The sequence below is a fragment of the Haliotis cracherodii genome, unplaced genomic scaffold (genome assembly GCF_022045235.1).
Source record: "Haliotis cracherodii isolate W230 unplaced genomic scaffold, xgHalCrac1.p SCAF_25, whole genome shotgun sequence".
Classification (NCBI taxonomy): Eukaryota; Metazoa; Mollusca; class Gastropoda; order Lepetellida; family Haliotidae; genus Haliotis; species Haliotis cracherodii.
Window position 1 is genome coordinate 4,434,992 of NW_027266281.1, and position 25,242 is coordinate 4,460,233.

The 25,242-nt window shown below is 44.0% G+C and overlaps 1 protein-coding gene across 6 annotated transcripts in view; it reads left to right on the forward strand.

The window, feature by feature from the left end:
* Positions 1-24,985, forward strand: part of LOC139472908 (neural cell adhesion molecule 1-like) — a 130,328-nt gene extending 105,343 nt beyond the window's left edge. For 4 of the 6 annotated variants that reach the window (XM_071255370.1, XM_071255371.1, XM_071255374.1 and 1 more), the window contains one exon: positions 2,887-8,410. In XM_071255370.1, coding sequence (XP_071111471.1) covers positions 2,887-2,984 — 98 coding nt within the window. In that variant the 3' untranslated portion in view covers positions 2,985-8,410. Of the gene's footprint in view, positions 1-2,886; positions 8,411-14,822; positions 15,001-20,894; positions 20,964-21,769; positions 21,870-23,854 lie in introns of those variants that run through there. The other 2 variants (XM_071255368.1, XM_071255369.1) reach the window with 1 other exon arrangement.
* The last annotated feature ends 257 nt before the right edge of the window (positions 24,986-25,242 follow it).

Here is a 25,242-nt window from a genome sequence, read left to right on the forward strand (position 1 = left end):
TCTCCATCATCATCACTGTGCCCTCAGTCCGTCTGCAAAGAGCACACACCAACCACCATGAAGCTCTCTCTCTCTCTCTCTCTCTCTCTCTCTCTCTCTCTCTCTCTCTGCACACACAACTACAGAATAATCTGTTTCTTATGCCGCTTGAAAATGGGAACACGATCATGACACATACTACTCCACATTTGTTAGGAATACTGAGATATTTCGGACTGTTACAAAACTACATGTTGAATTGTGAACTTATGATTCATTCACGTTAAGCTGCTCTTGGAATTAGTTGGGGCACGGGTGGCCCAGTCGTCTAAGGCACCGCGAATTGCTGTGCAGATTTGCGTTCCTTGGGCAAGTCAGAAACCTATGATTGTGGGTTCGAATCCTGGTTCACCCCGATTGTTTCTAGGTTTGTCAGCACCATACCCATGCTCGTGGGTTTCACCAAAGTGGTAAACGTCTGAGACCTGCATCACTTCGGGCTTTCCTCCCACATCAAGCTGACACGCCGTGATATAACTGGAATACTGTTAAAAGTGGCGTTAAACCCAACTAACTCACTCACTTTGAATTGGCAGTATTGAATACTATTTGTGTGCCAACATTAGACAGAAATCAGCCACATTCAAACAAGTGTCCACTTGCACAAAGTGATTTTAGGGCTAAGATGATCGTAACTCCCATGCTTTATAACATTGGCTTACGATAGTCACAGCGCTAAGATGGTTTTGTGACTGCATGAATATCCCTGTCAGAAGTTGGCATGTATATATATATATAATAAAATAATAAAGTCCACATTAGTCCATCATCTTCTTTATATCAGTTTCAGACATAGTACTTTGGCTGTCTCATGACATGATATAAAGAAGATGATGGACTAATGTGGACTTTATTATTTTATTATATATTACATGTACACCGAGTGAACATTTACCTCATTTTTTATATTTATAATGTACTTTGTAATGTCAAGTTCTGAAAATTATTTATGTAGTTAAATTTAGAGCACTACGCCAGTCAACTTAACACTCCTCCTGAGTTATTGACATGGTTGATGCAGGTCATCGATCCCAATTGCGTGGATCGATGCTCATGATGTCAATCACTGGATTGTCAGGTCCAGACTTGATTATTTACAGACCACTGTCATATAGCTGGAATAATGCTAAGTGTGGCGTTAAACAACAAACAAACAAACAAAACAAGTGGTAAGTCATTTCTACCCGTAAGTTATAATACGCAAGTTGATAAAAACAAGGACTCAAGATTTCTAGTCCTCCATTTTATTCTGCTGATATCTCATAAATAAATGTCACATGCATTAGTGACTGAAGTATGGTGGAATTAGGGTGTGAGATGCATGTCACATGAACCTTGGGTCAGAGCTACAGATAAGCAGCGTATTTGCGTAAAATACCCTCCAAAAATATTCAAAACCCAATAACTTTCAATTAACTTGCATACAGAAACGCATGCATTAAATGAAAAACTCACCTGTATAAAAACAGCCTGCATAAATACCCAATGAAGATTTTTCAGCATGCGTTTAAAGGAACTAATTTCCGAAACACAATTACCAGATATTTTACTTTCCGAGTCAAGCCTATATATTTAGAACAGTTATATACATCTGAAACATTATTTCAATTTTTAAAAATGTTAAAATGTTAAAATGTTTACCAAGGTTGAACTCACTCTACTGATCGACATCATATACTGAACAAAAAGAGCAAGGGATCATGGATATTTTTAAGGAGATTTTTGTTTTTGTGTGAAAAGACAAATTTCGTAAAAATATCCCCAAAATATTCATGATTCTAAACATTTTTAGTTCAGTATATTATAATCTTTCTTTGGTGATAGTAATTGTGCCTTGTGCAGTGTTCAAAATGTCTTTTGAAACCAGAAGACAGCTTTTGTGCCTATCACTACGAGTGCCCAACACAGATAAGGATTGAGATGATGGTCGTCTCAGGTAGGCTGGTTTTCAGTGATGGTTGCTATGGTAATCATACACAAATGGTAATAGTGACATGATAATAGCACAGTAGCACATGCACACATTTATTTATCAACAGACAAATTAAAACAAAGTGACAATTTGCAAGGCTGACAAAATTTAAGTAAAGACATCACACAATGTCCCTCAGCACATACTAATTAACATGAAGAATGTTTAATGCTCACTAACTGCAAGACCTTTATTTATTGCTTGAATTTTTGTTTTCCATACATTCACCATTTTGCAGCTTACACCCTTCCCTATCTTCTTGCTGAAACTGCACAATCCCTCTTCCCCCCCCCCCCCAGCATCTAGGTCAAATTGCTGCACCCCAGCTCTAGAGAACCACCAAACTGACTTACTGCCACGTCCAATTGGTTTCCCGTTCCTTTCCCCTGGACAAGTCATGCCACTTTCCCACTGCCCATCCCCCTCGTAGGGACCACAGTACCACACCCACTTCCCCCACCCTGGATAAGTCGTGTCACCTCCCCCCACCAGGATGGGACCAAGGTGCCACGCCCACTTGTTCCACCTTGGTAAGTCCAAAGTGCCACGCCCACTTGTTGCACCTTGGTAAGTCATGCCACTCTCCCACCCCTCTTCCTTGAAGGACCATAATGCCACGCCCACCTGCCTCACGGGTAAGCCGTGTCAATCTGCCCTGTCGATTCACCCGTTTGACATCACAGAGCCACGGATAATTCATGTTGCTCTCCCCATTGCCTGAATGGGACGTCGGCACCATGGCTTCACCTGCTTTCCCCTAGGTGGGATGCAGTGCCACGCCCCTTCCCCTACAAACCCTGCCACACCCACCACCCCTAGGTGGGACCGCACTATTCCGAGCTGCATCTCACCTGTTTTTTATTTGGCTCTTTCAGTTCCCGTGACCGACAACGCAAGGTCAATGCACGTGAGCCTGTCATCCCTGGTGGTTGTGTCCTCCGCCCTTCTAGCACGTAGTCTGGCTGTATGCTGATAATGGCGACGTCACGGCCGCCTCCCCACTCCGTCATAGGCAGGGCAACTACGAATGAAAGAGTGAACGCGAGGTGCACATCAAGATTATCTTTGAGCCGGAGATACTGGAACATCTTGCACCTGCTCCCTATCTATCTATCAATCATTCCAATAATGGCACATCGTGCAGTGTGAAAAGACATCCACAAATTTACAATGTGTGCCCTTTACTCAGTGCTTGGCAGTTTAGCTCTGACAGCTTTGTAACTACCTGTGTCAGCAGAAAGGGAAGGCCTGGTTCAAATATCGGCTCCACTTGTTCCAATACTCAAACCTTTGGCATCTATTTCAATCCAATTGAAGTGGATGCCGTGTGGGTCCTTGTCCATCAACCTCCACCTTGCCGCTGACACGGGTACATGTCGATCTAGCAACTCGTATTGTAATGAATAAAGTTAATCAACCTGTAACAATCCCTCAACAGCCTAGTCACCTTAAGTGGTATGTATGTTACGCTTACTGCAGTCGGATCAGTGTGTGTAGCAAGTATTTTTCATTGTCGGCCTCTGAATGTTGATGTGGAATGACTACGGCGACGGGTACTCGTTTCGTGCCATATATGATGTCATTGGTTTTAAACGCAAATATCAAAAGCTCTTGGATGTATCAATGTTGAGTACTTGGTGCTAGATCAAGTCACATTTGTAACCAGTTTCGATCACACCTCTGAGATGTTAAGGTTCAGTGTTGAATATTTGCTGATAAATATTCTTTTCATAATTTAATTATCAACAATGTTTTGTTTGAGTGTTGAATTTTTACAAGTATGTATCATGGTTTAACCGTGACGGTGTGTGTATTTTGGTGAGATCGTGTCATTGGGCAGAACAATATTTGGGGATAAGTCGTCTTGCGTGTTGTGAAACCATCAGTGAAACTGAGAAGGAATGTTGTCAAATTGAGAATATTTAATTCAAAACAATCGTCTACACATGGAGCTCACCAAATTAGACAACACTATTAGCTTGTATATGGACAAAATAATTCCTCTTGATTTATTAACTCTACTTGAAAGGTCACCATTGTTCAATACTTAATTATTTTCTTTATTTTTTCTTTATACAGTCAATAAATGCTTTATGATCTTGAAGGTTGTGGTATTCTCAAAATCAGGGCCGAGAAAATATTACAAGATATTTTAATCTGAAATATTTTGCCGAAGATAGCTTTTTTGTTTGAAGATGTATTGAGAATGACAAAGTTTGGCTTCATGGAAGCTGTTGGTCTTGCGACAAACGATTCAGATGTGACTGTGTGCTACTTAAGACTATTAGGATCGTCTATTTGAAACTGTTTCATAAGAAAACTGCAAAGTGTAGCCTGTTTTTGGACTAGGACGGCTGCATTAGTGAGCGTTTCTGGCACTATGCTTCTTGACACTGAGGGCCGTCGTTGTGGGAGGTTTCCCTGTTGATATATCGACTGAAGAATGTCAATTAACATTTAGTGTATTATTACAACAATATTCTAACAGGTAATGAGATGCATTTAGAGTTTCCATGGTAACGAGATTTGTTTTTGGTAGTAGATTTTCCTAAACATAGTATATTATTAACCAACTTCACCATTTCCCAGCAACCTTTAATTTTTATTGTTCAGGAATCAGGTATTATAGTTAAACATTTTGGGTTTGACTCAATTTTGAATTTCCGTATATCATAGTGTATAAATGTTTCAGTATTGGCTGGAATGTATTGATACATCAATCTGCACGGATCTGTCACTAATTCTGTACATGGAAAGCTGTAACGTTGAAGCAGTATTGTAAAAACAATGCCTGGCCACGTAGTTATTTTGATATTTAGCTAGTGTCATAGTTTGGCATTACATTCCATACGCTTAGTCCATATGCCAGACGGGAATATTTTCATGATGTATTTATCAGTAGCTTGTTAGACGTAATCACTGTAGTGCTACTGCCTTCTCCATCAGCTTGTGAGGAGGAACTAGCTGGCAGCCATTTGTCTTTAGCTGGTTTGATCAATCGGTCAACATTCGCTTTTACTTGATTGGATCAGAAAATTAAAGGTTGGTTTGATCAACCAGTGAACATTTGTCTTTAGTTGGTTTGATCAATCAGTGAACATTTGTCTTTAGTTGGTTTGATCAATCAGTGAACATTTGTTTTAAGTTGGTTTGATCAATCAGTGGACATTTGTCTCTAGTTGGTTTGATCAGAAAGTGAACATTTGTCTTAGTTAATTTGATCCACCAGTGAACATTTGTCTTTAGTTGGTTTGATCAACCAGTGAACATTTGTCTTTATTTGGTTTGATCAATCAGTGAACATTTGTCTCTGTTAATTTGATCAACCAGTGAAAATTTGTCTTTAGTTGGTTTGATCAGAAAGTGAACATTTGTATTTAGTTGGTTTGATCAATCAGTGAACATTTGTCTCTGTTAATTTGATCCAACAGTTAACATTTGTCTTTACTTGATTGGATCAGAAAATTCAAGGTTGTTTTGATCAACCAGTGAACATTTTTCTTTGGTTGGTTTGATCAGAAATTGAACATTTAAATTCTTGAAGAGCTTCATTCTTTATTTAATGAAAAAATCATGGTGTGTGATGTTTTAAAAAAACAAAACCTTTGAAGTAATGATGTTACCACAGTATGAACGAAAATGATTATAGTTGAAATTGTATCTGGTTCTTTGTCAGGTTAGTTTTACAATAATGTTGGCCGAATTTTTCTTGTAAAAAAAATTGTTTCTTCTCCTCCGATAATATTCAGTATTAACATCAAGTTGTGGACAACACTAGATATAGCCCTTGGATTTGTCCCAGGTTGACAGTCAACATTGGACAGTTTCACCACCATGAAGCTCTTGCCTCAACAGGCCCTCGAGCGGCCACACAGGGAAACATTCACACCTCATGTTCCGTTCTGACTTGTAGGATCAACTCTTTCTTCTGAAATCCTGGTTTCATGTCTGTCTTGTAGTCTGACCCGTTTCTTCCTCTAAGTGCAGGTCAGCGGATGAAGAGCATACCAGGCCGTGCTGTCAATGGTTCTGCAGAATATAGTTGGTCAGTCGTTGAACCTAAAGGGAGAGTGGTTGATCAGTAGTTGAACCTAGGGGAAAGTGGTTGATCAGCAGTTGAACCTAGGGGAAAGTGGTTGATCAGTAGTTGAACCTAGGGGAAAGTGGTTGATCAGTAGTTGAACCTAAGGGGAAAGTGGTTGATCAGTCGTTGAACCTAAGGGGAAAGTGGTTGATCAGTCATTGAACCTGAACGGAAAGTGGTTGATCAGTCGTTGAACCTGAACGGAAAGTGGTTGATCAGCAGTTGAACCTGAGGGGAAAGTGGTTGATCAGCAGTTGAACCTAAGGGGAAAGTGGTTGATCAGTCATTGAACCTAAGGGGAAAGTGGTTGATCAGTCGTTGAACCTAAGGGGAAAGTGGTTGATCAGTCGTTGAACCTAAGGGGAAAGTGGTTGATCAGTCGTTGAACCTAAGAGGAAAGTGGTTGATCAGTCATTGAACCTAAGGTGAAAGTGGTTGATCAGTAATTGAACCTAGGGGAAAGTGGTTGATCAGTCGTTGAACCTAAGGGGAAAGTGGTTGATCAGTCGTTGAACCTAAGGGGAAAGTGGTTGATCAGTTGTTGAACCTAAGGGGAAAGTGGTTGATCAGTCGTTGAACCTAAGGGGAAAATGGTTGCTCAATAGTTGAACCAGTAGAGAGCATCATCAATAGTTAAACTTGGGGCGGGGCCTTGTTAAGAGTAGTCTGTTAAGAGTTAGAGATGATCCTTGAGTGGCTATTGGGAAACAGCTGCACCTGTCGCCCTCGATTTCCAGTTACTGTTGTTATTGCTACATGACTCACTGCTGAGACAAGTCATCATGTTACCATGGTAACCAGTTTATAATATTTTGTGTCCCAGTCTGGAGTCTGCTGCTTCTTTCCCTTCTAATACTCAGGGCTCCGGAACCTTTCTCTGTGGCTGCTCACCGGAGCCTCATTGTGGATTCACCATACAGTGTGTTGCGTTGTTTCTGTCCGATTCTACACACAGTGTTTCTGTACAGTTGACTGTAGCTCCGAGTGTACATTTCTCTAGTTGGTGGTTATCTCCCCTTCCGTCGTAGCCTCTGTCTCGTGTGTCCTTCACCTTCTCTCTCCACCACTATGCAAGACGTGCAATCACATATTGGGTTCCTTTCGTTTGTCCTTTGTCCGTGGGTTACAGAGCACGAAACCTGTAGAAAACCGGAAATCAAGTCATTGTTTGTGTCCCAGACAAAGAACTTTTGTTTTCTGGAAGAAAATAAAACCCCAAATGTTTCTGTATTTTATCTTGTCAGTCACACCTTGAACTCGGACAACAACTTATAGAGTGTGTTGTCCACTTGAATTATTGCTCCACAAAACTGTCTGTATGCCTCCACAACCATCAACAAGGCTTACAGCAGAACTTGGGCAGTGGCACCTGTACAGACCAAAGCCCACAATACTATCTAAATAGTCCAGACATTTCGACTAGAAATCATTTTGTTTGTTGACAAATGGACAGTTATCTACAATGTAGATAAATGCTATAGTTTTCGTATTAATTGCTGCTTGCCGTTTGGTTTATTTAGACATACATTTGAAGTCGAGATTTTGCAAATAGACAGTGTCTGAACTCATTAGACTCATTGTTCACATCGCCATGGTTCATCAGTAGCATCATCCTTAGTCCCCATCGTCATCCCGGAACATCGCTCATATCCAAATCAAATCTAATCTTCATGCTTAGAATAACAAACTTTGATTGATCTTGGAAACACTTAAATCATTTAAGCATCTGAAGAAATGTTGTGATTCATGACCCTACCACTGTAGACGTTGTCCCGAGTTTCCCATGGTATCTTCAAGTTGTGTTGTCGAAACAGCAAGGTATTAGATGTGGCTTGAGTTTGTGGCAGTATAAACTCCATCAGGCTGTTGTGCGTTACACGGAACACACTATTCAAGTGTCTCTTGTCAATTGTATGCATATATATCTATCTATCTACATATTGTCTACGCCAAACAGTTTCACTACCTAGATGTTCCAAGTCCGCACTTTCACCTTGTCAGCATGTTGTATTCGGAATTGGCATCTGTCGTAGTCCACGGTTCATCAGTTGATCTTCTGTAATTATCAAATTACTAGAAATATGCCTTTTCAAATGCTGAGCTTATAAAGTCACTCATTTAGTTTTCTCAGTATGTATTTTAGTGTATTGTAATGCGAGGTTGATGAACTAGCTAGTTCTCTATGATCAATGTTTGTTGAATGTCTGTTGAATGTTTCGATGTAGTTTTCTCTGTCATAATTCACTTGTAATTTAACATTTTCATGTTTGTTTATTTTCCATTTAGTAATGAGTTGAATAAAATTTTTATTATTATTCCTGCTTTGGATGGTCGTTATTTACATCTGAGGAGTTGACTTGTCCGTTCTGAATTATGTCCGCTCTGTGGCACCGAAGAAAAAATGGAAAGTGTCATAGCCAAGGGGAGGTAACTACATAGAAACCACAAATTATCTCCCCTGGAACAACCTGTTTAGCCAGGCCACAATGATTGTTTAGATTAAGTCCCAGCACATCTTGTCTGCCAGACAGTTGCCTGAATTTCTTCTTGTGCCGTTAACTGTTGATCTAATTTCAGATAATCTGTATTTCTTTAGTGTAATAGGGGGCTCAGGTGTCCCAGTCGTCTAAGGCAGTGCAGAGTTGCGTCCATTGGACACAAAAAAACCTGTGAATGTGGGTTCAAATCACGATTCGCCCGAATATGTTTCTAATTTGTCAGCACTGCACCCCATCTCATGGGTTTCACCAAAGTGGTAAATGTCAGAGGCCTGCATCACTTCAGTCTTTCCTCCCACATTAAGCTGACACGCCGTGATATAACTGTAATACTGTTAAAAGCAACTTATACTTACTCACTCACTCTATTGATGGAGAGTTATTTCAAAGAAGAATCAAGATGTCATTTCTCTGTGTATGCTACTTTTAAGGAAGGACTCTTTATATCAACCCAACTGACAACCACAGTGGCAAACGCATGCTATTATGATAACAATATGTCTATCAACATAACTGGGCACCACAGCGGCATAAACAATGATCGATGTATATCACCCCAATGGAGAACCACAGCGGCATACACAATGATTTATGTATATCATCCCAATGGAGAACCACAGCGGCTTAAACAATGATTTATGTATATCATCCCAATGGAGAACCACAGTGGCATAAACAATGATTTATGTATATCATCCCAATGGAGAAACACAGTGGCATAAACAATGATTTATGTATATCACCCCAATGGAGAAACACAGTGGCATAAACAATGATTTATGTATATCATCCCAATGGAGAACCACAGCGGCATACACAATGATTTATGTATATCATCCCAATGGAGAACCACAGCGGCATAAACAATGATTTATGTATATCATCCCAATGAAGAACCACAGCGGCATAAACAATGATTTATGTATATCATCCCAATGGAGAACCACAGCGGCTTAAACAATGATTTATGTATATCATCCCAATGGAGAACCACAGTGGCATAAACAATGATTTATGTATATCATCCCAATGGAGAAACACAGTGGCATAAACAATGATTTATGTATATCATCCCAATGGAGAACCACAGCGGCATAAACAATGATTTATGTATATCATCCCAACGGAGAACCACAGCGGCATACACAATGATTTATGTATATCATCCCAATGGAGAACCACAGCGGCATACACAATGATTTATGTATATCATCCCAATGGAGAACCACAGCGGCATAAACAATGATTGATGTATATCATCCCAATGGAGAACCACAGCGGCATAAACAATGATTTATGTATATCATCCCAATGGAGAACCACAGCGGCATAAACAATGATTTATGTATATCATCCCAATGGAGAACCACAGTGGCATAAACAATGATTTATGTATATCATCCCAATGGAGAACCACAGCTGCATAAACAATGATTTATGTATATCATCCCAATGAAGAACCACAGTGGCATAAACAATGATTTATGTATATCATCCCAATGGAGAACCACTGCGGCATAAACAATGATTTATGTATATGATCCCAATGGAGAACCACAGCGGCATACACAATGATTGATGTATATCATCCCAATGAAGAACCACAGCGGCATAAACAATGATTGATGTATATCATCCCAATGGAGAACCACAGCAGCATAAACAATGATTTATGTATATCATCCCAATGGAGAACCACAGCGGCATAAACAATGATTTATGTATATCATCCCAATGGAGAACCACAGTGGCATAAACAATGATTTATATATATCATCCCAATGGAGAACCACTGCGGCATAAACAATGATTTATGTATATGATCCCAATGGAGAACCACAGCGGCATACACAATGATTGATGTATATCATCCCAATGAAGAACCACAGCGGCATAAACTCTATAATGATAACAATGATCCATTTATATCAACCCACTGAGTACTTACTGGGTGCTCTCACAAGTACGTACAGGGTGCTCTCACAAGTACTTACTGGGTACTCTCACAAGTACTTACTGGGTGCTCTCACAAGTACTTACTGTGTACTCCCACAGGTACTTACTTGGTGCTCTCACAAGTACTTACTGGGTGCTCTCACAAGTACTTACTGGGTACTCTCACAAGTACTTACTGGGTGCTCTCACAAGTACTTACTGGTTACTCACAAGTACTTACTGGGTACTCTCACAAGTACTTACTGAGTGCTCTCACAAGTACTTACTGGGTGCTCTCACAAGTACTTACCGGGTGCTCTCACAAGTACTTACTGGGTGCTCTCACAAGTACTTACTGGGTGCTCTCACAAGTACTTACTGGGTGCTCTCACAAGTACTTACTGGGTGCTCTCACAAGTACTTACTGAGTACTCTCACAAGTACTTACTGGGTGCTCTCACAAGTACTTACTGGGTGCTCTCACATGTACTTACTGGGTGCTCTCACATGTACTTACTGGGTACTCGTACAATACTTGCTCAGTAATTACTGAGCCTTTACACAAAGGTTTGAAGCCAATGTTAGTTTAGCAGAATTGAACATGACTCAAGTATGATTGATTGACACGATTGTTGATAAACTCATGCTCCTGTAGAAGGCATCACTGTTGAAGTGGCAGTGATTGGATCCGCAGATGTTGTGTTTGAATCCTGGGTTAACTCCAGTTATGAGCCTTGGTTTAACCCATGCCCACACGGTATAACCCATGCCCACAAGGTTTAACCCATGCCCACACCGTTTAACCCATGCTCACACGGTTTAACCCATGCCCACATGGTTTAACCCATGCCCACACCGTTTAACCCATGCCCACACCGTTTAACCCATGCCCACACCGTTTAACCCATGCCCACAAGGTTTAACCCATGCCCACACCGTTTAACCCATGCCCACACCGTTTAACCCATGCCCACAAGGTTTAACCCATGCCCACAAGGTTTAACCCATGCCCACATGGTTTAACCCATGCCCACACGGTTTAACCCATGCCCACAAGGTTTAACCCATGCCCACAAGGTTTAACCCATGCCCACATGGTTTAACCCATGCCCACACCGTTTAACCCATGCCCACACCGTTTAACCCATGCCCACACCGTTTAACCCATGCCCACAAGGTTTAACCCATGCCCACACCGTTTAACCCATGCCCACACCGTTTAACCCATGCCCACACGTTTTTTTTGACAAAAATGCTTTTATTTTTGCCTTCCTGAAAAATAAAGCTGACGACACCAGTTTCAACTGGAAAACCTTGAAGTCTTAATCCTGACTGACTCACTTGTACTCTGAAGGTTTTATTTGATGCTCATGCCATCAACCACTTGTTAAAGCGTACATAGCTGTTGGATTCTATGTTTCTGCTTGTACAGGGTTTAGTTTGGTCCCCCAATTGTGCCTTCCTACACTTGGTACTTGGTGTGTTCGTCCAGGACATTCAGTGGGGACTAGGAGATCTTCTATTGTCAATAACATGTACAACAGAAATTATAGCTGCTGTTGATTTTAGATTGAAACAACTACCTCTCCATTGTTATGTAGTAGATATTGATATATATGAACCAAGTTGAAGAGTGCTTGGAAAAATTTACTTGGAATCTGCCTCTTGTCTAGATGTGCAATATCTGTCATGTAACAACCTTTCTTACTTCACTGATGTGCAGTAACTGTCATGTAACACCCTTTCTTACTTCACTGATGTGCAGTAACTGTCATGTAACAACCTTTCTTACTTCACTGATGTGCAGTAACTGTCATGTAACACCCTTTCTTACTTCACTGATGTGCAGTAACTGTCATGTAACAACCTTTCTTACTTCATTGATGTGCAGTAACTGTCATGTAACACCCTTTCGCGCTTCCTTGATGTGCCGTAACTCTCATATGACACTTTCACTTTGATGTGCTAAGCTGTCATGACACACCCTTTCGCTCACTTGTGCTATAGCTCTCATATCACACACTCACTTGTGCTATAGCTCTCATATCACACACTCACTCACTTGTGCTATAGGTCTCATATCACACACTCACTTGTGCTATAGCTCTCATATCACACACTCACTTGTGCTATAGGTCTCATATCACACACTCACTCACTTGTGCTATAGCTCTCATATCACACACTCACTCACTTGTGCTATAGCTCTCATATCACACACTCACTTGTGCTATAGCTCTCATATCACACACACACTCACTTGTGCTATAGCTCTCATATCACACACTCACTTGTGCTATAGCTCTCATATCACACACTCACTTGTGCTATAGGTCTCATATCACACACACACTCACTTGTGCTATAGCTCTCATATCACACACTCACTTGTGCTATAGCTCTCATATCACACACTCACTTGTGCTATAGGTCTCATATCACACACTCACTCACTTGTGCTATAGCTCTCATATCACACACTCACTTGTGCTATAGCTCTCATATCACACACTCACTTGTGCTATAGCTCTCATATCACACACTCACTCACTTGTGCTATAGCTCTCATATCACACACTCACTTGTGCTATAGCTCTCATATCACACACTCACTTGTGCTATAGCTCTCATATCACACACTCACTTGTGCTATAGCTCTCATATCACACACTCACTTGTGCTATAGCTCTCATATCACACACACACTCACTTGTGCTATAGCTCTCATATCACACACACACTCACTTGTGCTATAGCTCTCATATCACACACTCACTCACTTGTGCTATAGGTCTCATATCACACACTCACTTGTACTATAGCTCTCATATCACACACTCACTCACTTGTGCTATAGCTCTCATATCACACACTCACTTGTGCTATAGCTCTCATATCACACACTCACTCACTTGTGCTATAGGTCTCATATCACACACTCACTTGTACTATAGCTCTCATATCACACACTCACTCACTTGTGCTATAGCTCTCATATCACACACTCACTTGTGCTATAGGTCTCATATCACTCACTCACTTGTGCTATAGGTCTCATATCACACACTCACTTGTGCTATAGCTCTCATATTCCACGCTCACTCGCTCAGTGCATGGTTCGTTTACTTGTCTGTGCCTGTCCCACTTACCTTCTTGCTGTAATCCCAGTTGGTCCTGGGTCAACAACTGGACTCAGGAATCATGCTTAATGTTTTGTCAGTTTCACTAACTTGCATGTACCTGCCTTCAGTATCTTGTTTCAATGTTGACTTTCTCAGCTCCTGTGAAGATCCGGGGGAGAATAGGTCTTCAGCAACCCATGCTTGCCCTAAAAGGCGACTATGTTTGTCATAAGAAGTGACTAACGGGATCGGGGAGCCTGACATGGTTGATGCATGTCTTCGTATACAAATTGCGTGGATCGATGCTCAAGATGTCAATCACTGGATTGTCTGGTACAGACTTGATTATTTAGAGACTGCCGTCATATAGCTGGAATAGTGCTGAGTGTGGCGTAAAACAACAAACAACAACAGCTCCATTGGTGTATCCCACGCCTGTGACATCTCACAGCAAAATACAAAAGGTTAAAGATTTGTGACACGTTGAAACATATCGGTATCATTTAATTACATTCATATTGATACATTATATTGTGAAATATAGAAATCCTATTTCTTTCCTCAACATAATTGTCCATGCACCCATCTAAGGTAAGTGAGACAATCGGCGGGTCTGGTAGTGTCTCTGCCATCACAAGACCTTCAAATATCCTAAATCTGCAGACTCTGAATCTTTTTCATGTTGATCACGAAATGAAAATTCATTCTATGCTTCTCATAAAAGTCAGTTACCGTAGTCGACGTAATAAGCGCCAAGGGCGCTCTCAAAATTAGAAATAGGGAGCTCTTATTAGAATATGATTTTATCATAAATTTCGTGGTTTATGCTGACAGCCTGAAATGTTTATGTACGATATAATTTTCCAGAATTTATTGCCAATAATTAAGGGTGCATATAACACACGAGTGCATATTATACATGAATAAATAAGTCTTGTACATTGATCAATCGGAAGGGGTGCTAATTGGGATTGTTCACTGGCCAATATATTAGCAAATATCACCGTGGGCGCTTATAAGAACGGGGCGCTTATTACGTCGAATACGGTATATTGAATTTCCAACTCATGTTTTTCTTGGTTAGAGGGTTGACACCATGCTGGGCAGCAAGCCTGCTATTGCTGACTGGCATAAGACTCCTTGACATTCTCCAACTTAATGATTGTTTTCAGAAACGGAAGGGATGGCGACTGCTGCCATTATTGGGATCCTCATCGCCATCATCATCCTCTTGTTCCTCGTCATCGACGTCACCTTCTACTTCACCAAGCAGTGTGGCTTACTGTGGGCACTCAAGGGCAAGGTCGCGGGCGGAGAAGCTGGAGGTGAAAGGGCCGACGCGGAGGCAACGTAAGTGTCAACCCAGGGCCGCCGACGGCAAACTGTGGTCAGTCTTCAGCTGTTGCTTCCTGGCATCGGAACCAGCAGCTTGTGTAATGTCTGATGACATGACTTGTCTGTAACATACTTATTCTCTTCTGGAGTCTGTCAAGGGCGCTGTAGTTAATGTTGGAGTCAGTCAGGGCCGCTGTAGTTAATGTTGGAGTCAGTCAGGGCCGCTGTAGTTAATGTTGGAGTCAGTCAGGGCCGCTGTAGTTAATGTTGGAGTCAGTCAGGTCCGCTGTAGTTAATGTTGGAGTCAGTCAGGGCAAGGGGCGCTGTAGTTAATGTTGGAGTCAGTCAGGGCCGCTGTAGTTAATGTTGGAGTCAGTCAGGGCCGCTGTAGTTAATGTTGGAGTCAGTCAGGGCTGCTGTAGTTAATGTTGGAGTCAGTCAGGGCTGCTGTAGTTAATGTTGGAGTCAGTCAGGGCTGCTGTTGTTAATGTTGGAGTCAGTCAGGGCAAGGGCCGCTGTAGTTAATGTTGGAGTCAGTCAGGTCTGCTGTAGTTAATGTTGGAGTGAGTCAGGCCGCTGTAGTTAATGTTGGAGTCAGTCAGGGCAAGGGCCGCTGTAGTTAATGTTGGAGTCAGTCAGGGCGGCTGTAGTTAATGTTGGAGTCAGTCAGGGCCGCTGTAGTTAATGTTGGAGTCAGTCAGGTCTGCTGTAGTTAATGTTGGAGTCAGTCAGGGCCGCTGTAGTTAATGTTGGAGTCAGTCAGGGCAAGGGGCGCTGTAGTTAATGTTGGAGTCAGTCAGGGCCGCTGTAGTTAATGTTGGAGTCAGTCAGGGCCGCTGTAGTTAATGTTGGAGTCAGTCAGGGCTGCTGTAGTTAATGTTGGAGTCAGTCAGGGCTGCTGTAGTTAATGTTGGAGTCAGTCAGGGCTGCTGTAGTTAATGTTGGAGTCAGTCAGGGCTGCTGTTGTTAATGTTGGAGTCAGTCAGGGCAAGGGCCGCTGTAGTTAATGTTGGAGTCAGTCAGGTCTGCTGTAGTTAATGTTGGAGTGAGTCAGGCCGCTGTAGTTAATGTTGGAGTCAGTCAGGGCAAGGGCCGCTGTAGTTAATGTTGGAGTCAGTCAGGGCGGCTGTAGTTAATGTTGGAGTCAGTCAGGGCCGCTGTAGTTAATGTTGGAGTCAGTCAGGTCTGCTGTAGTTAATGTTGGAGTCAGTCAGGGCCGCTGTAGTTAATGTTGGACTCAGTCAGGGCCGCTGTAGTTAATGTCGGAGTCAGTCAGGGCCGCTGTAGTTAATGTTGGAGTCAGTCAGGTCTGCTGTAGTTAATGTTGGAGTCAGTCAGGGCTGCTGTAGTTAATGTTGGAGTCAGTCAGGTCTGCTGTAGTTAATGTTGGAGTCAGTCAGGGCCGCTGTAGTTAATGTTGGAGTCAGTCAGGTCTGCTGTAGTTAATGTTGGAGTCAGTCAGGGCCGCTGTAGTTAATGTTGGAGTCAGTCAGGTCTGCTGTAGTTAATGTTGGAGTCAGTCAGGTCTGCTGTAGTTAATGTTGGAGTCAGTCAGGGCCGCTATAGTTAATGTTGGACTCAGTCAGGGCCGCTGTAGTTAATGTCGGAGTCAGTCAGGGCCGCTGTAGTTAATGTTGGAGTCAGTCAGGGCCGCTGTAGTTAATGTTGGAGTCAGTCAGGGCTGCTGTAGTTAATGTTGGAGTCAGTCAGGGCCGCTGTAGTTAATGTTGGAGTCAGTCAGGGCTGCTGTAGTTAATGTTGGAGTCAGTCAGGTCTGCTGTAGTTAATGTCGGAGTCAGTCAGGGCTGCTGTAGTTAATGTTGGAGTCAGTCAGGGCTGCTGTAGTTAATGTTGGAGTCAGTCAGGGCCGCTGTAATTAATGTTGGAGTCAGTCAGGTCTGCTGTAGTTAATGTTGGAGTCTGTCAGGGCCGCTGTAGTTAATGTTGGAGTCAGTCAGGGCTGCTGTTGTTAATGTTGGAGTCTGTCAGGTCTGCTGTAGTTAATGTTGGAGTCAGTCAGGGCTGCTGTAGTTAATGTTGGAGTCAGTCAGGGCCGCTGTAGTCAATGTTGGAGTCAGTCAGGTCTGCTGTAGTTAATGTTGGAGTCAGTCAGGTCTGCTGTAGTTAATGTTGGAGTCTGTCACGTCAGGTCTGCTGTAGTTAATGTTGGAGTCAGTCAGGTCTGCTGTAGTTAATGTTGGAGTCAGTCAGGGCAAGGGCCGCTGTAGTTAATGTTGGAGTCAGTCAGGGCCGCTGTAGTTAATGTTGGAGTCAGTCAGGGCCGCTGTAGTTAATGTTGGAGTCAGTCAGGTCTGCTGTAGTTAATGTTGGAGTCAGTCAGGTCTGCTGTAGTTAATGTTGGAGTCTGTCAGGTCTGTTGTAGTTAATGTTGGAGTCTGTCAGGGCCGCTGTAGTTAATGTTGGAGTCAGTCAGGGCCGCTGTAGTTAATGTTGGAGTCAGTCAGGGCAAGGGCCGCTGTAGTTAATGTTGGAGTCAGTCAGGTCTGCTGTAGTTAATGTTGGAGTCAGTCAGGGCCGCTGTAGTTAATGTTGGAGTCAGTCAGGGCCGCTGTAGTTAATGTTGGAGTCAGTCAGGTCTGCTGTAGTTAATGTTGGAGTCTGTCAGGTCTGCTGTAGTTAATGTTGGAGTCTGTCAGGTCTGTTGTAGTTAATGTTGGAGTCTGTCAGGGCCGCTGTAGTTAATGTTGGAGTCAGTCAGGGCCGCTGTAGTTAATGTTGGAGTTAGTCAGGGCCGCTGTAGTTAATGTTGGAGTCAGTCAGGTCTGCTGTAGTTAATGTTGGAGTCAGTCAGGTCTGCTGTAGTTAATGTTGGAGTGAGTCAGGGCAAGGGCCGCTGTAGTTAATGTTGGAGTCAGTCAGGGCCGCTGTAGTTAATGTTGGAGTCTGTCAGGTCTGCTGTAGTTAATGTTGGAGTCAGTCAGGGCCGCTGTAGTTAATGTTGGAGTCAGTCAGGGCCGCTGTAGTTAATGTTGGAGTCAGTCAGGGCCGCTGTAGTTAATGTTGGAGTCAGTCAGGGCTGCTGTAGTTAATGTTGGAGTCAGTCAGGGCCGCTGTAGTTAATGTCGGAGTCAGTCAGGGCTGCTGTAGTTAACGTCGGAGTCAGTCAGGGCTGCTGTAGTTAATGTTGGAGTCAGTCAGGTCTGCTGTAGTTAATGTTGGAGTCTGTCAGGGCCGCTGTAGTTAATGTTGGAGTCAGTCAGGTCTGCTGTAGTTAATGTTGGAGTCAGTCAGGTCTGCTGTAGTTAATGTTGGAGTCAGTCAGGGCCGCTGTAGTTAATGTTGGAGTCAGGGCAAGGGCCGCTGTAGTTAATGTTGGAGTCAGTCAGGTCTGCTGTAGTTAATGTTGGAGTCTGTCAGGTCTGCTGTAGTTAATGTTGGAGTCAGTCAGGGCCGCTGTAGTTAATGTTGGAGTCAGTCAGGGCCGCTGTAGTTAATGTTGGAGTTAGTCAGGGCCGCTGTAGTTAATGTTGGAGTCTGTCAGGTCTGCTGTAGTTAATGTTGGAGTCAGTCAGGGCTGCTGTAGTTAATGTTGGAGTCAGTCAGGGCCGCTGTAGTTAATGTTGGAGTCAGTCAGGGCCGCTGTAGTTAATTTTGGAGTCAGTCAGGGCTGCTCTAGTTAATGTTGGAGTCAGTCAGGGCTGCTGTTGTTAATGTTGGAGTCTGTCAGGTCTGCTGTAGTTAATGTTGGAGTCAGTCAGGGCTGCTGTAGTTAATGTTGGAGTCAGTCAGGGCCGCTGTAGTCAATGTTGGAGTCAGTCAGGTCTGCTGTAGTTAATGTTGGAGTCAGTCAGGTCTGCTGTAGTTAATGTTGGAGTCTGTCACGTCAGGTCTGCTGTAGTTAATGTCGGAGTCAGTCAGGGCTGCTGTAGTTAATGTTGGAGTCAGTCAGGGCTGCTGTAGTTAATGTTGGAGTCAGTCAGGGCCGCTGTAATTAATGTTGGAGTCAGTCAGGTCTGCTGTAGTTAATGTTGGAGTCTGTCAGGGCCGCTGTAGTTAATGTTGGAGTCAGTCAGGGCTGCTGTTGTTAATGTTGGAGTCTGTCAGGTCTGCTGTAGTTAATGTTGGAGTCAGTCAGGGCTGCTGTAGTTAATGTTGGAGTCAGTCAGGGCCGCTGTAGTCAATGTTGGAGTCAGTCAGGTCTGCTGTAGTTAATGTTGGAGTCAGTCAGGTCTGCTGTAGTTAATGTTGGAGTCTGTCACGTCAGGTCTGCTGTAGTTAATGTTGGAGTCAGTCAGGTCTGCTGTAGTTAATGTTGGAGTCAGTCAGGGCAAGGGCCGCTGTAGTTAATGTTGGAGTCAGTCAGGGCCGCTGTAGTTAATGTTGGAGTCAGTCAGGGCCGCTGTAGTTAATGTTGGAGTCAGTCAGGTCTGCTGTAGTTAATGTTGGAGTCAGTCAGGTCTGCTGTAGTTAATGTTGGAGTCTGTCAGGTCTGTTGTAGTTAATGTTGGAGTCTGTCAGGGCCGCTGTAGTTAATGTTGGAGTCAGTCAGGGCCGCTGTAGTTAATGTTGGAGTCAGTCAGGGCAAGGGCCGCTGTAGTTAATGTTGGAGTCAGTCAGGTCTGCTGTAGTTAATGTTGGAGTCAGTCAGGGCCGCTGTAGTTAATGTTGGAGTCAGTCAGGGCCGCTGTAGTTAATGTTGGAGTCAGTCAGGTCTGCTGTAGTTAATGTTGGAGTCTGTCAGGTCTGCTGTAGTTAATGTTGGAGTCTGTCAGGTCTGTTGTAGTTAATGTTGGAGTCTGTCAGGGCCGCTGTAGTTAATGTTGGAGTCAGTCAGGGCCGCTGTAGTTAATGTTGGAGTTAGTCAGGGCCGCTGTAGTTAATGTTGGAGTCAGTCAGGTCTGCTGTAGTTAATGTTGGAGTCAGTCAGGTCTGCTGTAGTTAATGTTGGAGTGAGTCAGGGCAAGGGCCGCTGTAGTTAATGTTGGAGTCAGTCAGGGCCGCTGTAGTTAATGTTGGAGTCTGTCAGGTCTGCTGTAGTTAATGTTGGAGTCAGTCAGGGCCGCTGTAGTTAATGTTGGAGTCAGTCAGGGCCGCTGTAGTTAATGTTGGAGTCAGTCAGGGCCGCTGTAGTTAATGTTGGAGTCAGTCAGGGCTGCTGTAGTTAATGTTGGAGTCAGTCAGGGCCGCTGTAGTTAATGTCGGAGTCAGTCAGGGCTGCTGTAGTTAACGTCGGAGTCAGTCAGGGCTGCTGTAGTTAATGTTGGAGTCAGTCAGGTCTGCTGTAGTTAATGTTGGAGTCTGTCAGGGCCGCTGTAGTTAATGTTGGAGTCAGTCAGGTCTGCTGTAGTTAATGTTGGAGTCAGTCAGGTCTGCTGTAGTTAATGTTGGAGTCAGTCAGGGCCGCTGTAGTTAATGTTGGAGTCAGGGCAAGGGCCGCTGTAGTTAATGTTGGAGTCAGTCAGGTCTGCTGTAGTTAATGTTGGAGTCTGTCAGGTCTGCTGTAGTTAATGTTGGAGTCAGTCAGGGCCGCTGTAGTTAATGTTGGAGTCAGTCAGGGCCGCTGTAGTTAATGTTGGAGTTAGTCAGGGCCGCTGTAGTTAATGTTGGAGTCTGTCAGGTCTGCTGTAGTTAATGTTGGAGTCAGTCAGGGCTGCTGTAGTTAATGTTGGAGTCAGTCAGGGCCGCTGTAGTTAATGTTGGAGTCAGTCAGGGCCGCTGTAGTTAATTTTGGAGTCAGTCAGGGCTGCTCTAGTTAATGTTGGAGTCAGTCAGGGCTGCTGTAGTTAATGTTGGAGTCAGTCAGGGCCGCTGTAGTTAATGTTGGAGTCAGTCAGGTCTGCTGTAGTTAATGTTGGAGTCAGTCAGGGCCGTTGTAGTGAATGTTGGAGTCAGTCAGGGCAACACTAAACTTTCTCTCCCAGACTAAACTTGTCTTCCAACTGTTTCAGCGACCATGAGAAAGAGGCGTTCATCAAGGAGGGGAAACAGGACAGCGAGGAGCCATCAGCTAAGGAAAAGTAAGTCCCTCGGGGCTCCTGACAGATGTAGAGGTGTGGCAGATACTGTATACAGCCCCCGTGGGGACTCCGGGTTAAAGGTGGTCCCCAGCTGGTTGTAAGAGGCGAACAAATGGATCGGGTAGTCACGCACCACGATTTGGTTGATTTTGTGTCGGGTAACGTTACTCTCAATATCAATCACTGGATTGTCCAGACTCAATTACGTGCAGGCTGCCGTCTTGTAGCTGGAATATTGCTGAGTGTTAAGCTGAAACATGAAACCGAACCATGAGAATCCCCAGTAGGGCGAAGCTCTCATTCTGGGTTCTTGGACAACCAGGAGGGGAAGAGTCAAATCACCTGAATTTCTGGTGTCCCCCCGCCGTGATATTGCTGGAATATTGCTAAAAGCGGCGTAAAACCATACTCACTCACTCACTCACTCAAATCACCTGACGTAAGATGCAGAAGATTGAAGCTAGTGTTTTCAAAGACTCATTATAGACTTCACATATCAATATGAGAATGATTCAAGAAATGGTATTTTCAACATCAGCTTATGTGAAAGTTTTTTGCTGTCCAGATGATTGGGCATAGGCAGGGCAGTCCACACGTCTCTTTGAGACCTCTTAATGTGTGAAGCCCATTTCTGGTGTCCCCCGCCGTGATGTTGCTGGGATATTGCTAAAAGCGGCGTAAAACCCTACTCACTCACTCACTCACTCACTTTGAGACCTCTAGTTGTACTTCTGTGGTCTCTGACGGTCATTATAAAACTGTCTGCCAGTGATTGTCAAGGTGTTGATGTGAGGTGGTTGTTTCAGCGTGGATGTGGTCAACGAGACGGACAAGTCAGGAGAGGAAGACAAGATGAAGGAACTGGAGCCTGAAGATAAAGAAGAAAAGCCAGTCACAGAGTCCGCGGTGAGTCATGTTGGGGTCACAGAGTCTGCGTTGAGTCATGTTGGGGTCACAGAGTCTGTAGTGAGTCATGTTGGGGTCACAGAGTCTGCAGTGAGTCATGTTGGGGTCACAGAGTCTGCAGTGAGTCATGTTGGGGTCACAGAGTCTGCAGTGAGTCATGTTGGGGTCACAGAGTCTGCAGTGAGTCATGTTGGGGTCACAGAGTCTGCAGTGAGTCATGTTGGGGTCACAGAGTCTGCAGTGAGTCATGTTGGGGTCACAGAGTCTGCAGTGAGTCATGTTGGGGTCACAGAGTCTGCAGTGAGTCATGTTGGGGTCACAGAGTCTGCGGTGAGTCATGTTGGTGTCACAGAGTCTGCAGTGAGTCATGTTGGGGTCACAGAGTCTGCAGTGAGTCATGTTGGGGTCACAGAGTCTGCGGTGAGTCATGTTGGGGTCACAGAGTCTGCAGTGAGTCATGTTGGGGTCACAGAGTCTGCAGTGAGTCATGTTGGGGTCACAGAGTCTGCGGTGAGTCATGTTGGGGTCACAGAGTCCGCGGTGAGTCATGTTGGTGTCACAGAGTCCATGGTGAGTCATGTTGGGGTCACAGAGTCCATGGTGAGTCATGTTGGGGTCACAGAGTCTGAAGTGAGTCCTGTTGGGTCACAGAGTCCATGGTGAGTCATGTTGGGGTCACAGAGTCTGCAGTGAGTCATGTTGGGGTCACAGAGTCTGCAGTGAGTCATGTTGGGGTCACAGAGTCTGCAGTGAGTCATGTTGGGGTCACAGAGTCTGCAGTGAGTCATGTTGGGGTCACAGAGTCTGCAGTGAGTCATGTTGGGGTCACAGAGTCTGCAGTGAGTCATGTTGGGGTCACAGAGTCTGCAGTGAGTCATGTTGGTGTCACAGAGTCTGCAGTGAGTCATGTTGGGGTCACAGAGTCTGCAGTGAGACATGTTGGGGTCACAGAGTCTGCAGTGAGTCAAGTTGGTGTCACAGAGTCTGCAGTGAGTCATGTTGGTGTCACAGAGTCTGCAGTGAGTCATGTTGGGGTCACAGAGTCTGCAGTGAGTCAAGTTGGGGTCACAGAGTCTGCAGTGAGTCATGTTGGGGTCACAGAGTCTGCAGTGAGTCATGTTGGGGTCACAGAGTCTGCAGTGAGTCATGTTGGGGTCACAGAGTCCATGGTGAGTCATGTTGGGGTCACAGAGTCTGCAGTGAGTCATGTTGGGGTCACAGAGTCTGCAGTGAGTCATGTTGGGGTCACAGAGTCTGCAGTGAGTCATGTTGGGGTCACAGAGTCTGCAGTGAGTCATGTTGGGGTCACAGAGTCTGCAGTGAGTCATGTTGGGGTCACAGAGTCTGCAGTGAGTCATGTTGGGGTCACAGAGTCTGCAGTGAGTCATGTTGGGGTCACAGAGTCTGCAGTGAGTCATGTTGGGGTCACAGAGTCTGCAGTGAGTCGTGTTGGGGTCACAGAGTCTGCAGTGAGTCATGTTGGGGTCACAGTGTCTGCAGTGAGTCATGTTGGGGTCACAGAGTCTGCAGTGAGTCATGTTGGGGTCACAGAGTCTGCAGTGAGTCATGTTGGGGTCACAGAGTCTGCAGTGAGTCATGTTGGGGTCACAGTGTCTGCAGTGAGTCATGTTGGGGTCACAGAGTCTGCAGTGAGTCATGTTGGGGTCACAGAGTCTGCAGTGAGTCATGTTGGGGTCACAGTGTCTGCAGTGAGTCATGTTGGGGTCACAGAGTCTGCAGTGAGTCATGTTGGGGTCACAGAGTCTGCGGTGAGTCATGTTGGGGTCACAGAGTCTGCAGTGAGTCATGTTGGGGTCACAGTGTCTGCAGTGAGTCATGTTGGGGTCACAGAGTCTGCAGTGAGTCATGTTTGGGTCACTCAACTAGTCACAAGAGATTAGGTCGCTAGTCATGTAACAAGAGAATATCTAATAATAATTGTCTGAAAAGTCGATGTGCAATAAGTGTTTGCTCTCCCTCTGCAGGAGGAAGTGAAAGAAGAGGCTCCGCTCGCCAGTTCCCCCCAGACAGAGACCGCCCCTGCCCCCACTGCGGAGGCGTCAGCGGAGTCAGCGGTTCCGGACCCACAGGGAGACGACAAGGACCCCAAAGTGTAGTCGGAACCACGAACAAAGGGAGATAACTGCTTTGCTGTCAGGTTGGGCTTCAAGTTCGTGAATGAAACTGTTCATGTTTTTTTTAATGTTTTTGGAAATAACCAAGTTGTTGACTTGCCTTTTCAAGGCATCTTTTGTGTTTACCTTATCACTGCTTACACAACATAGGGGACCAAGTCCTACTGGTAGATCAGCGTAAGACATCAACTTTTCTATTGGTCTGTTAAAAAAGGTAGCAACACATTCATTATCAACACAACTGGATTTTTATTTTACAGTTTGTTGAATCATTTCTTCTTCTTTTTTTGGCTTACAGTCCATCAAAAGGGTTTGGTGTTTTTTCTCGATTAGAAGCATTTTTTCATGTAATTTGCTCACTTGCATATTCCAAAATACTCATAACATCTTATATAAACATGTCTCATATTTTGTGTGTTTTAAGCTCATGGGTTTTCAATTTTTGTGGAAAACGAGTAGTTGTGACAAGTTTTGAAATCATTCCTTTTTTTCATTATCCATAGTAATTGAAGCAGTTGTCATGGCAACATATTACTAAAATGAGTTTCACATCTATGAGACATGATTCCGTGTGGACGGTCGTGCTGACAGACTTGCCTGTATATATTTCAAAGGGGAGCGTCCTGGATCAGGCAACTTACAGCAGTGATGTGCCATTTTAGTAGGGCTGGGGCGATACACCGTCTGTGTGATCCGATACGTATCACGATACCTCACTCACGATCCGATATGTATCACGATACCTTACTCACGACCCGATACGTATCACGATACCTTACTCTCGATCCGATACGTATCACGATACCTTACTCTCGATCCGATACGTATCACGATACCTTACTCTCGATCCGATATGTATCACGATACCTTACTCTCGATCCGATACGTATCACGATACCTTACTCTCGATCCGATATGTATCACGATACCTTACTCTCGATCCGATATGTATCACCATACTTGCATGTGCTCTTATCTGTGGTGCGTCTTTTTCAAAGACAGGATGACCAAATACCTGGCGATTTACAGTTGGCAGGGTCAAGTATAGCACAACAAATGAAAATATTTATGTTTTCACTATTGACTTGCACTACTGATTAGTGTTTAGTTTAACAGTTTTTAAACCAAACACCTAAGGTCAGAATTGATATTTTTTTACTTAGTGTGTACTGTGGTCGATACTTGTATCGAGAGGTAAAAAATCGTGATCAACAGATGCATCGGTGTATCGTCACATC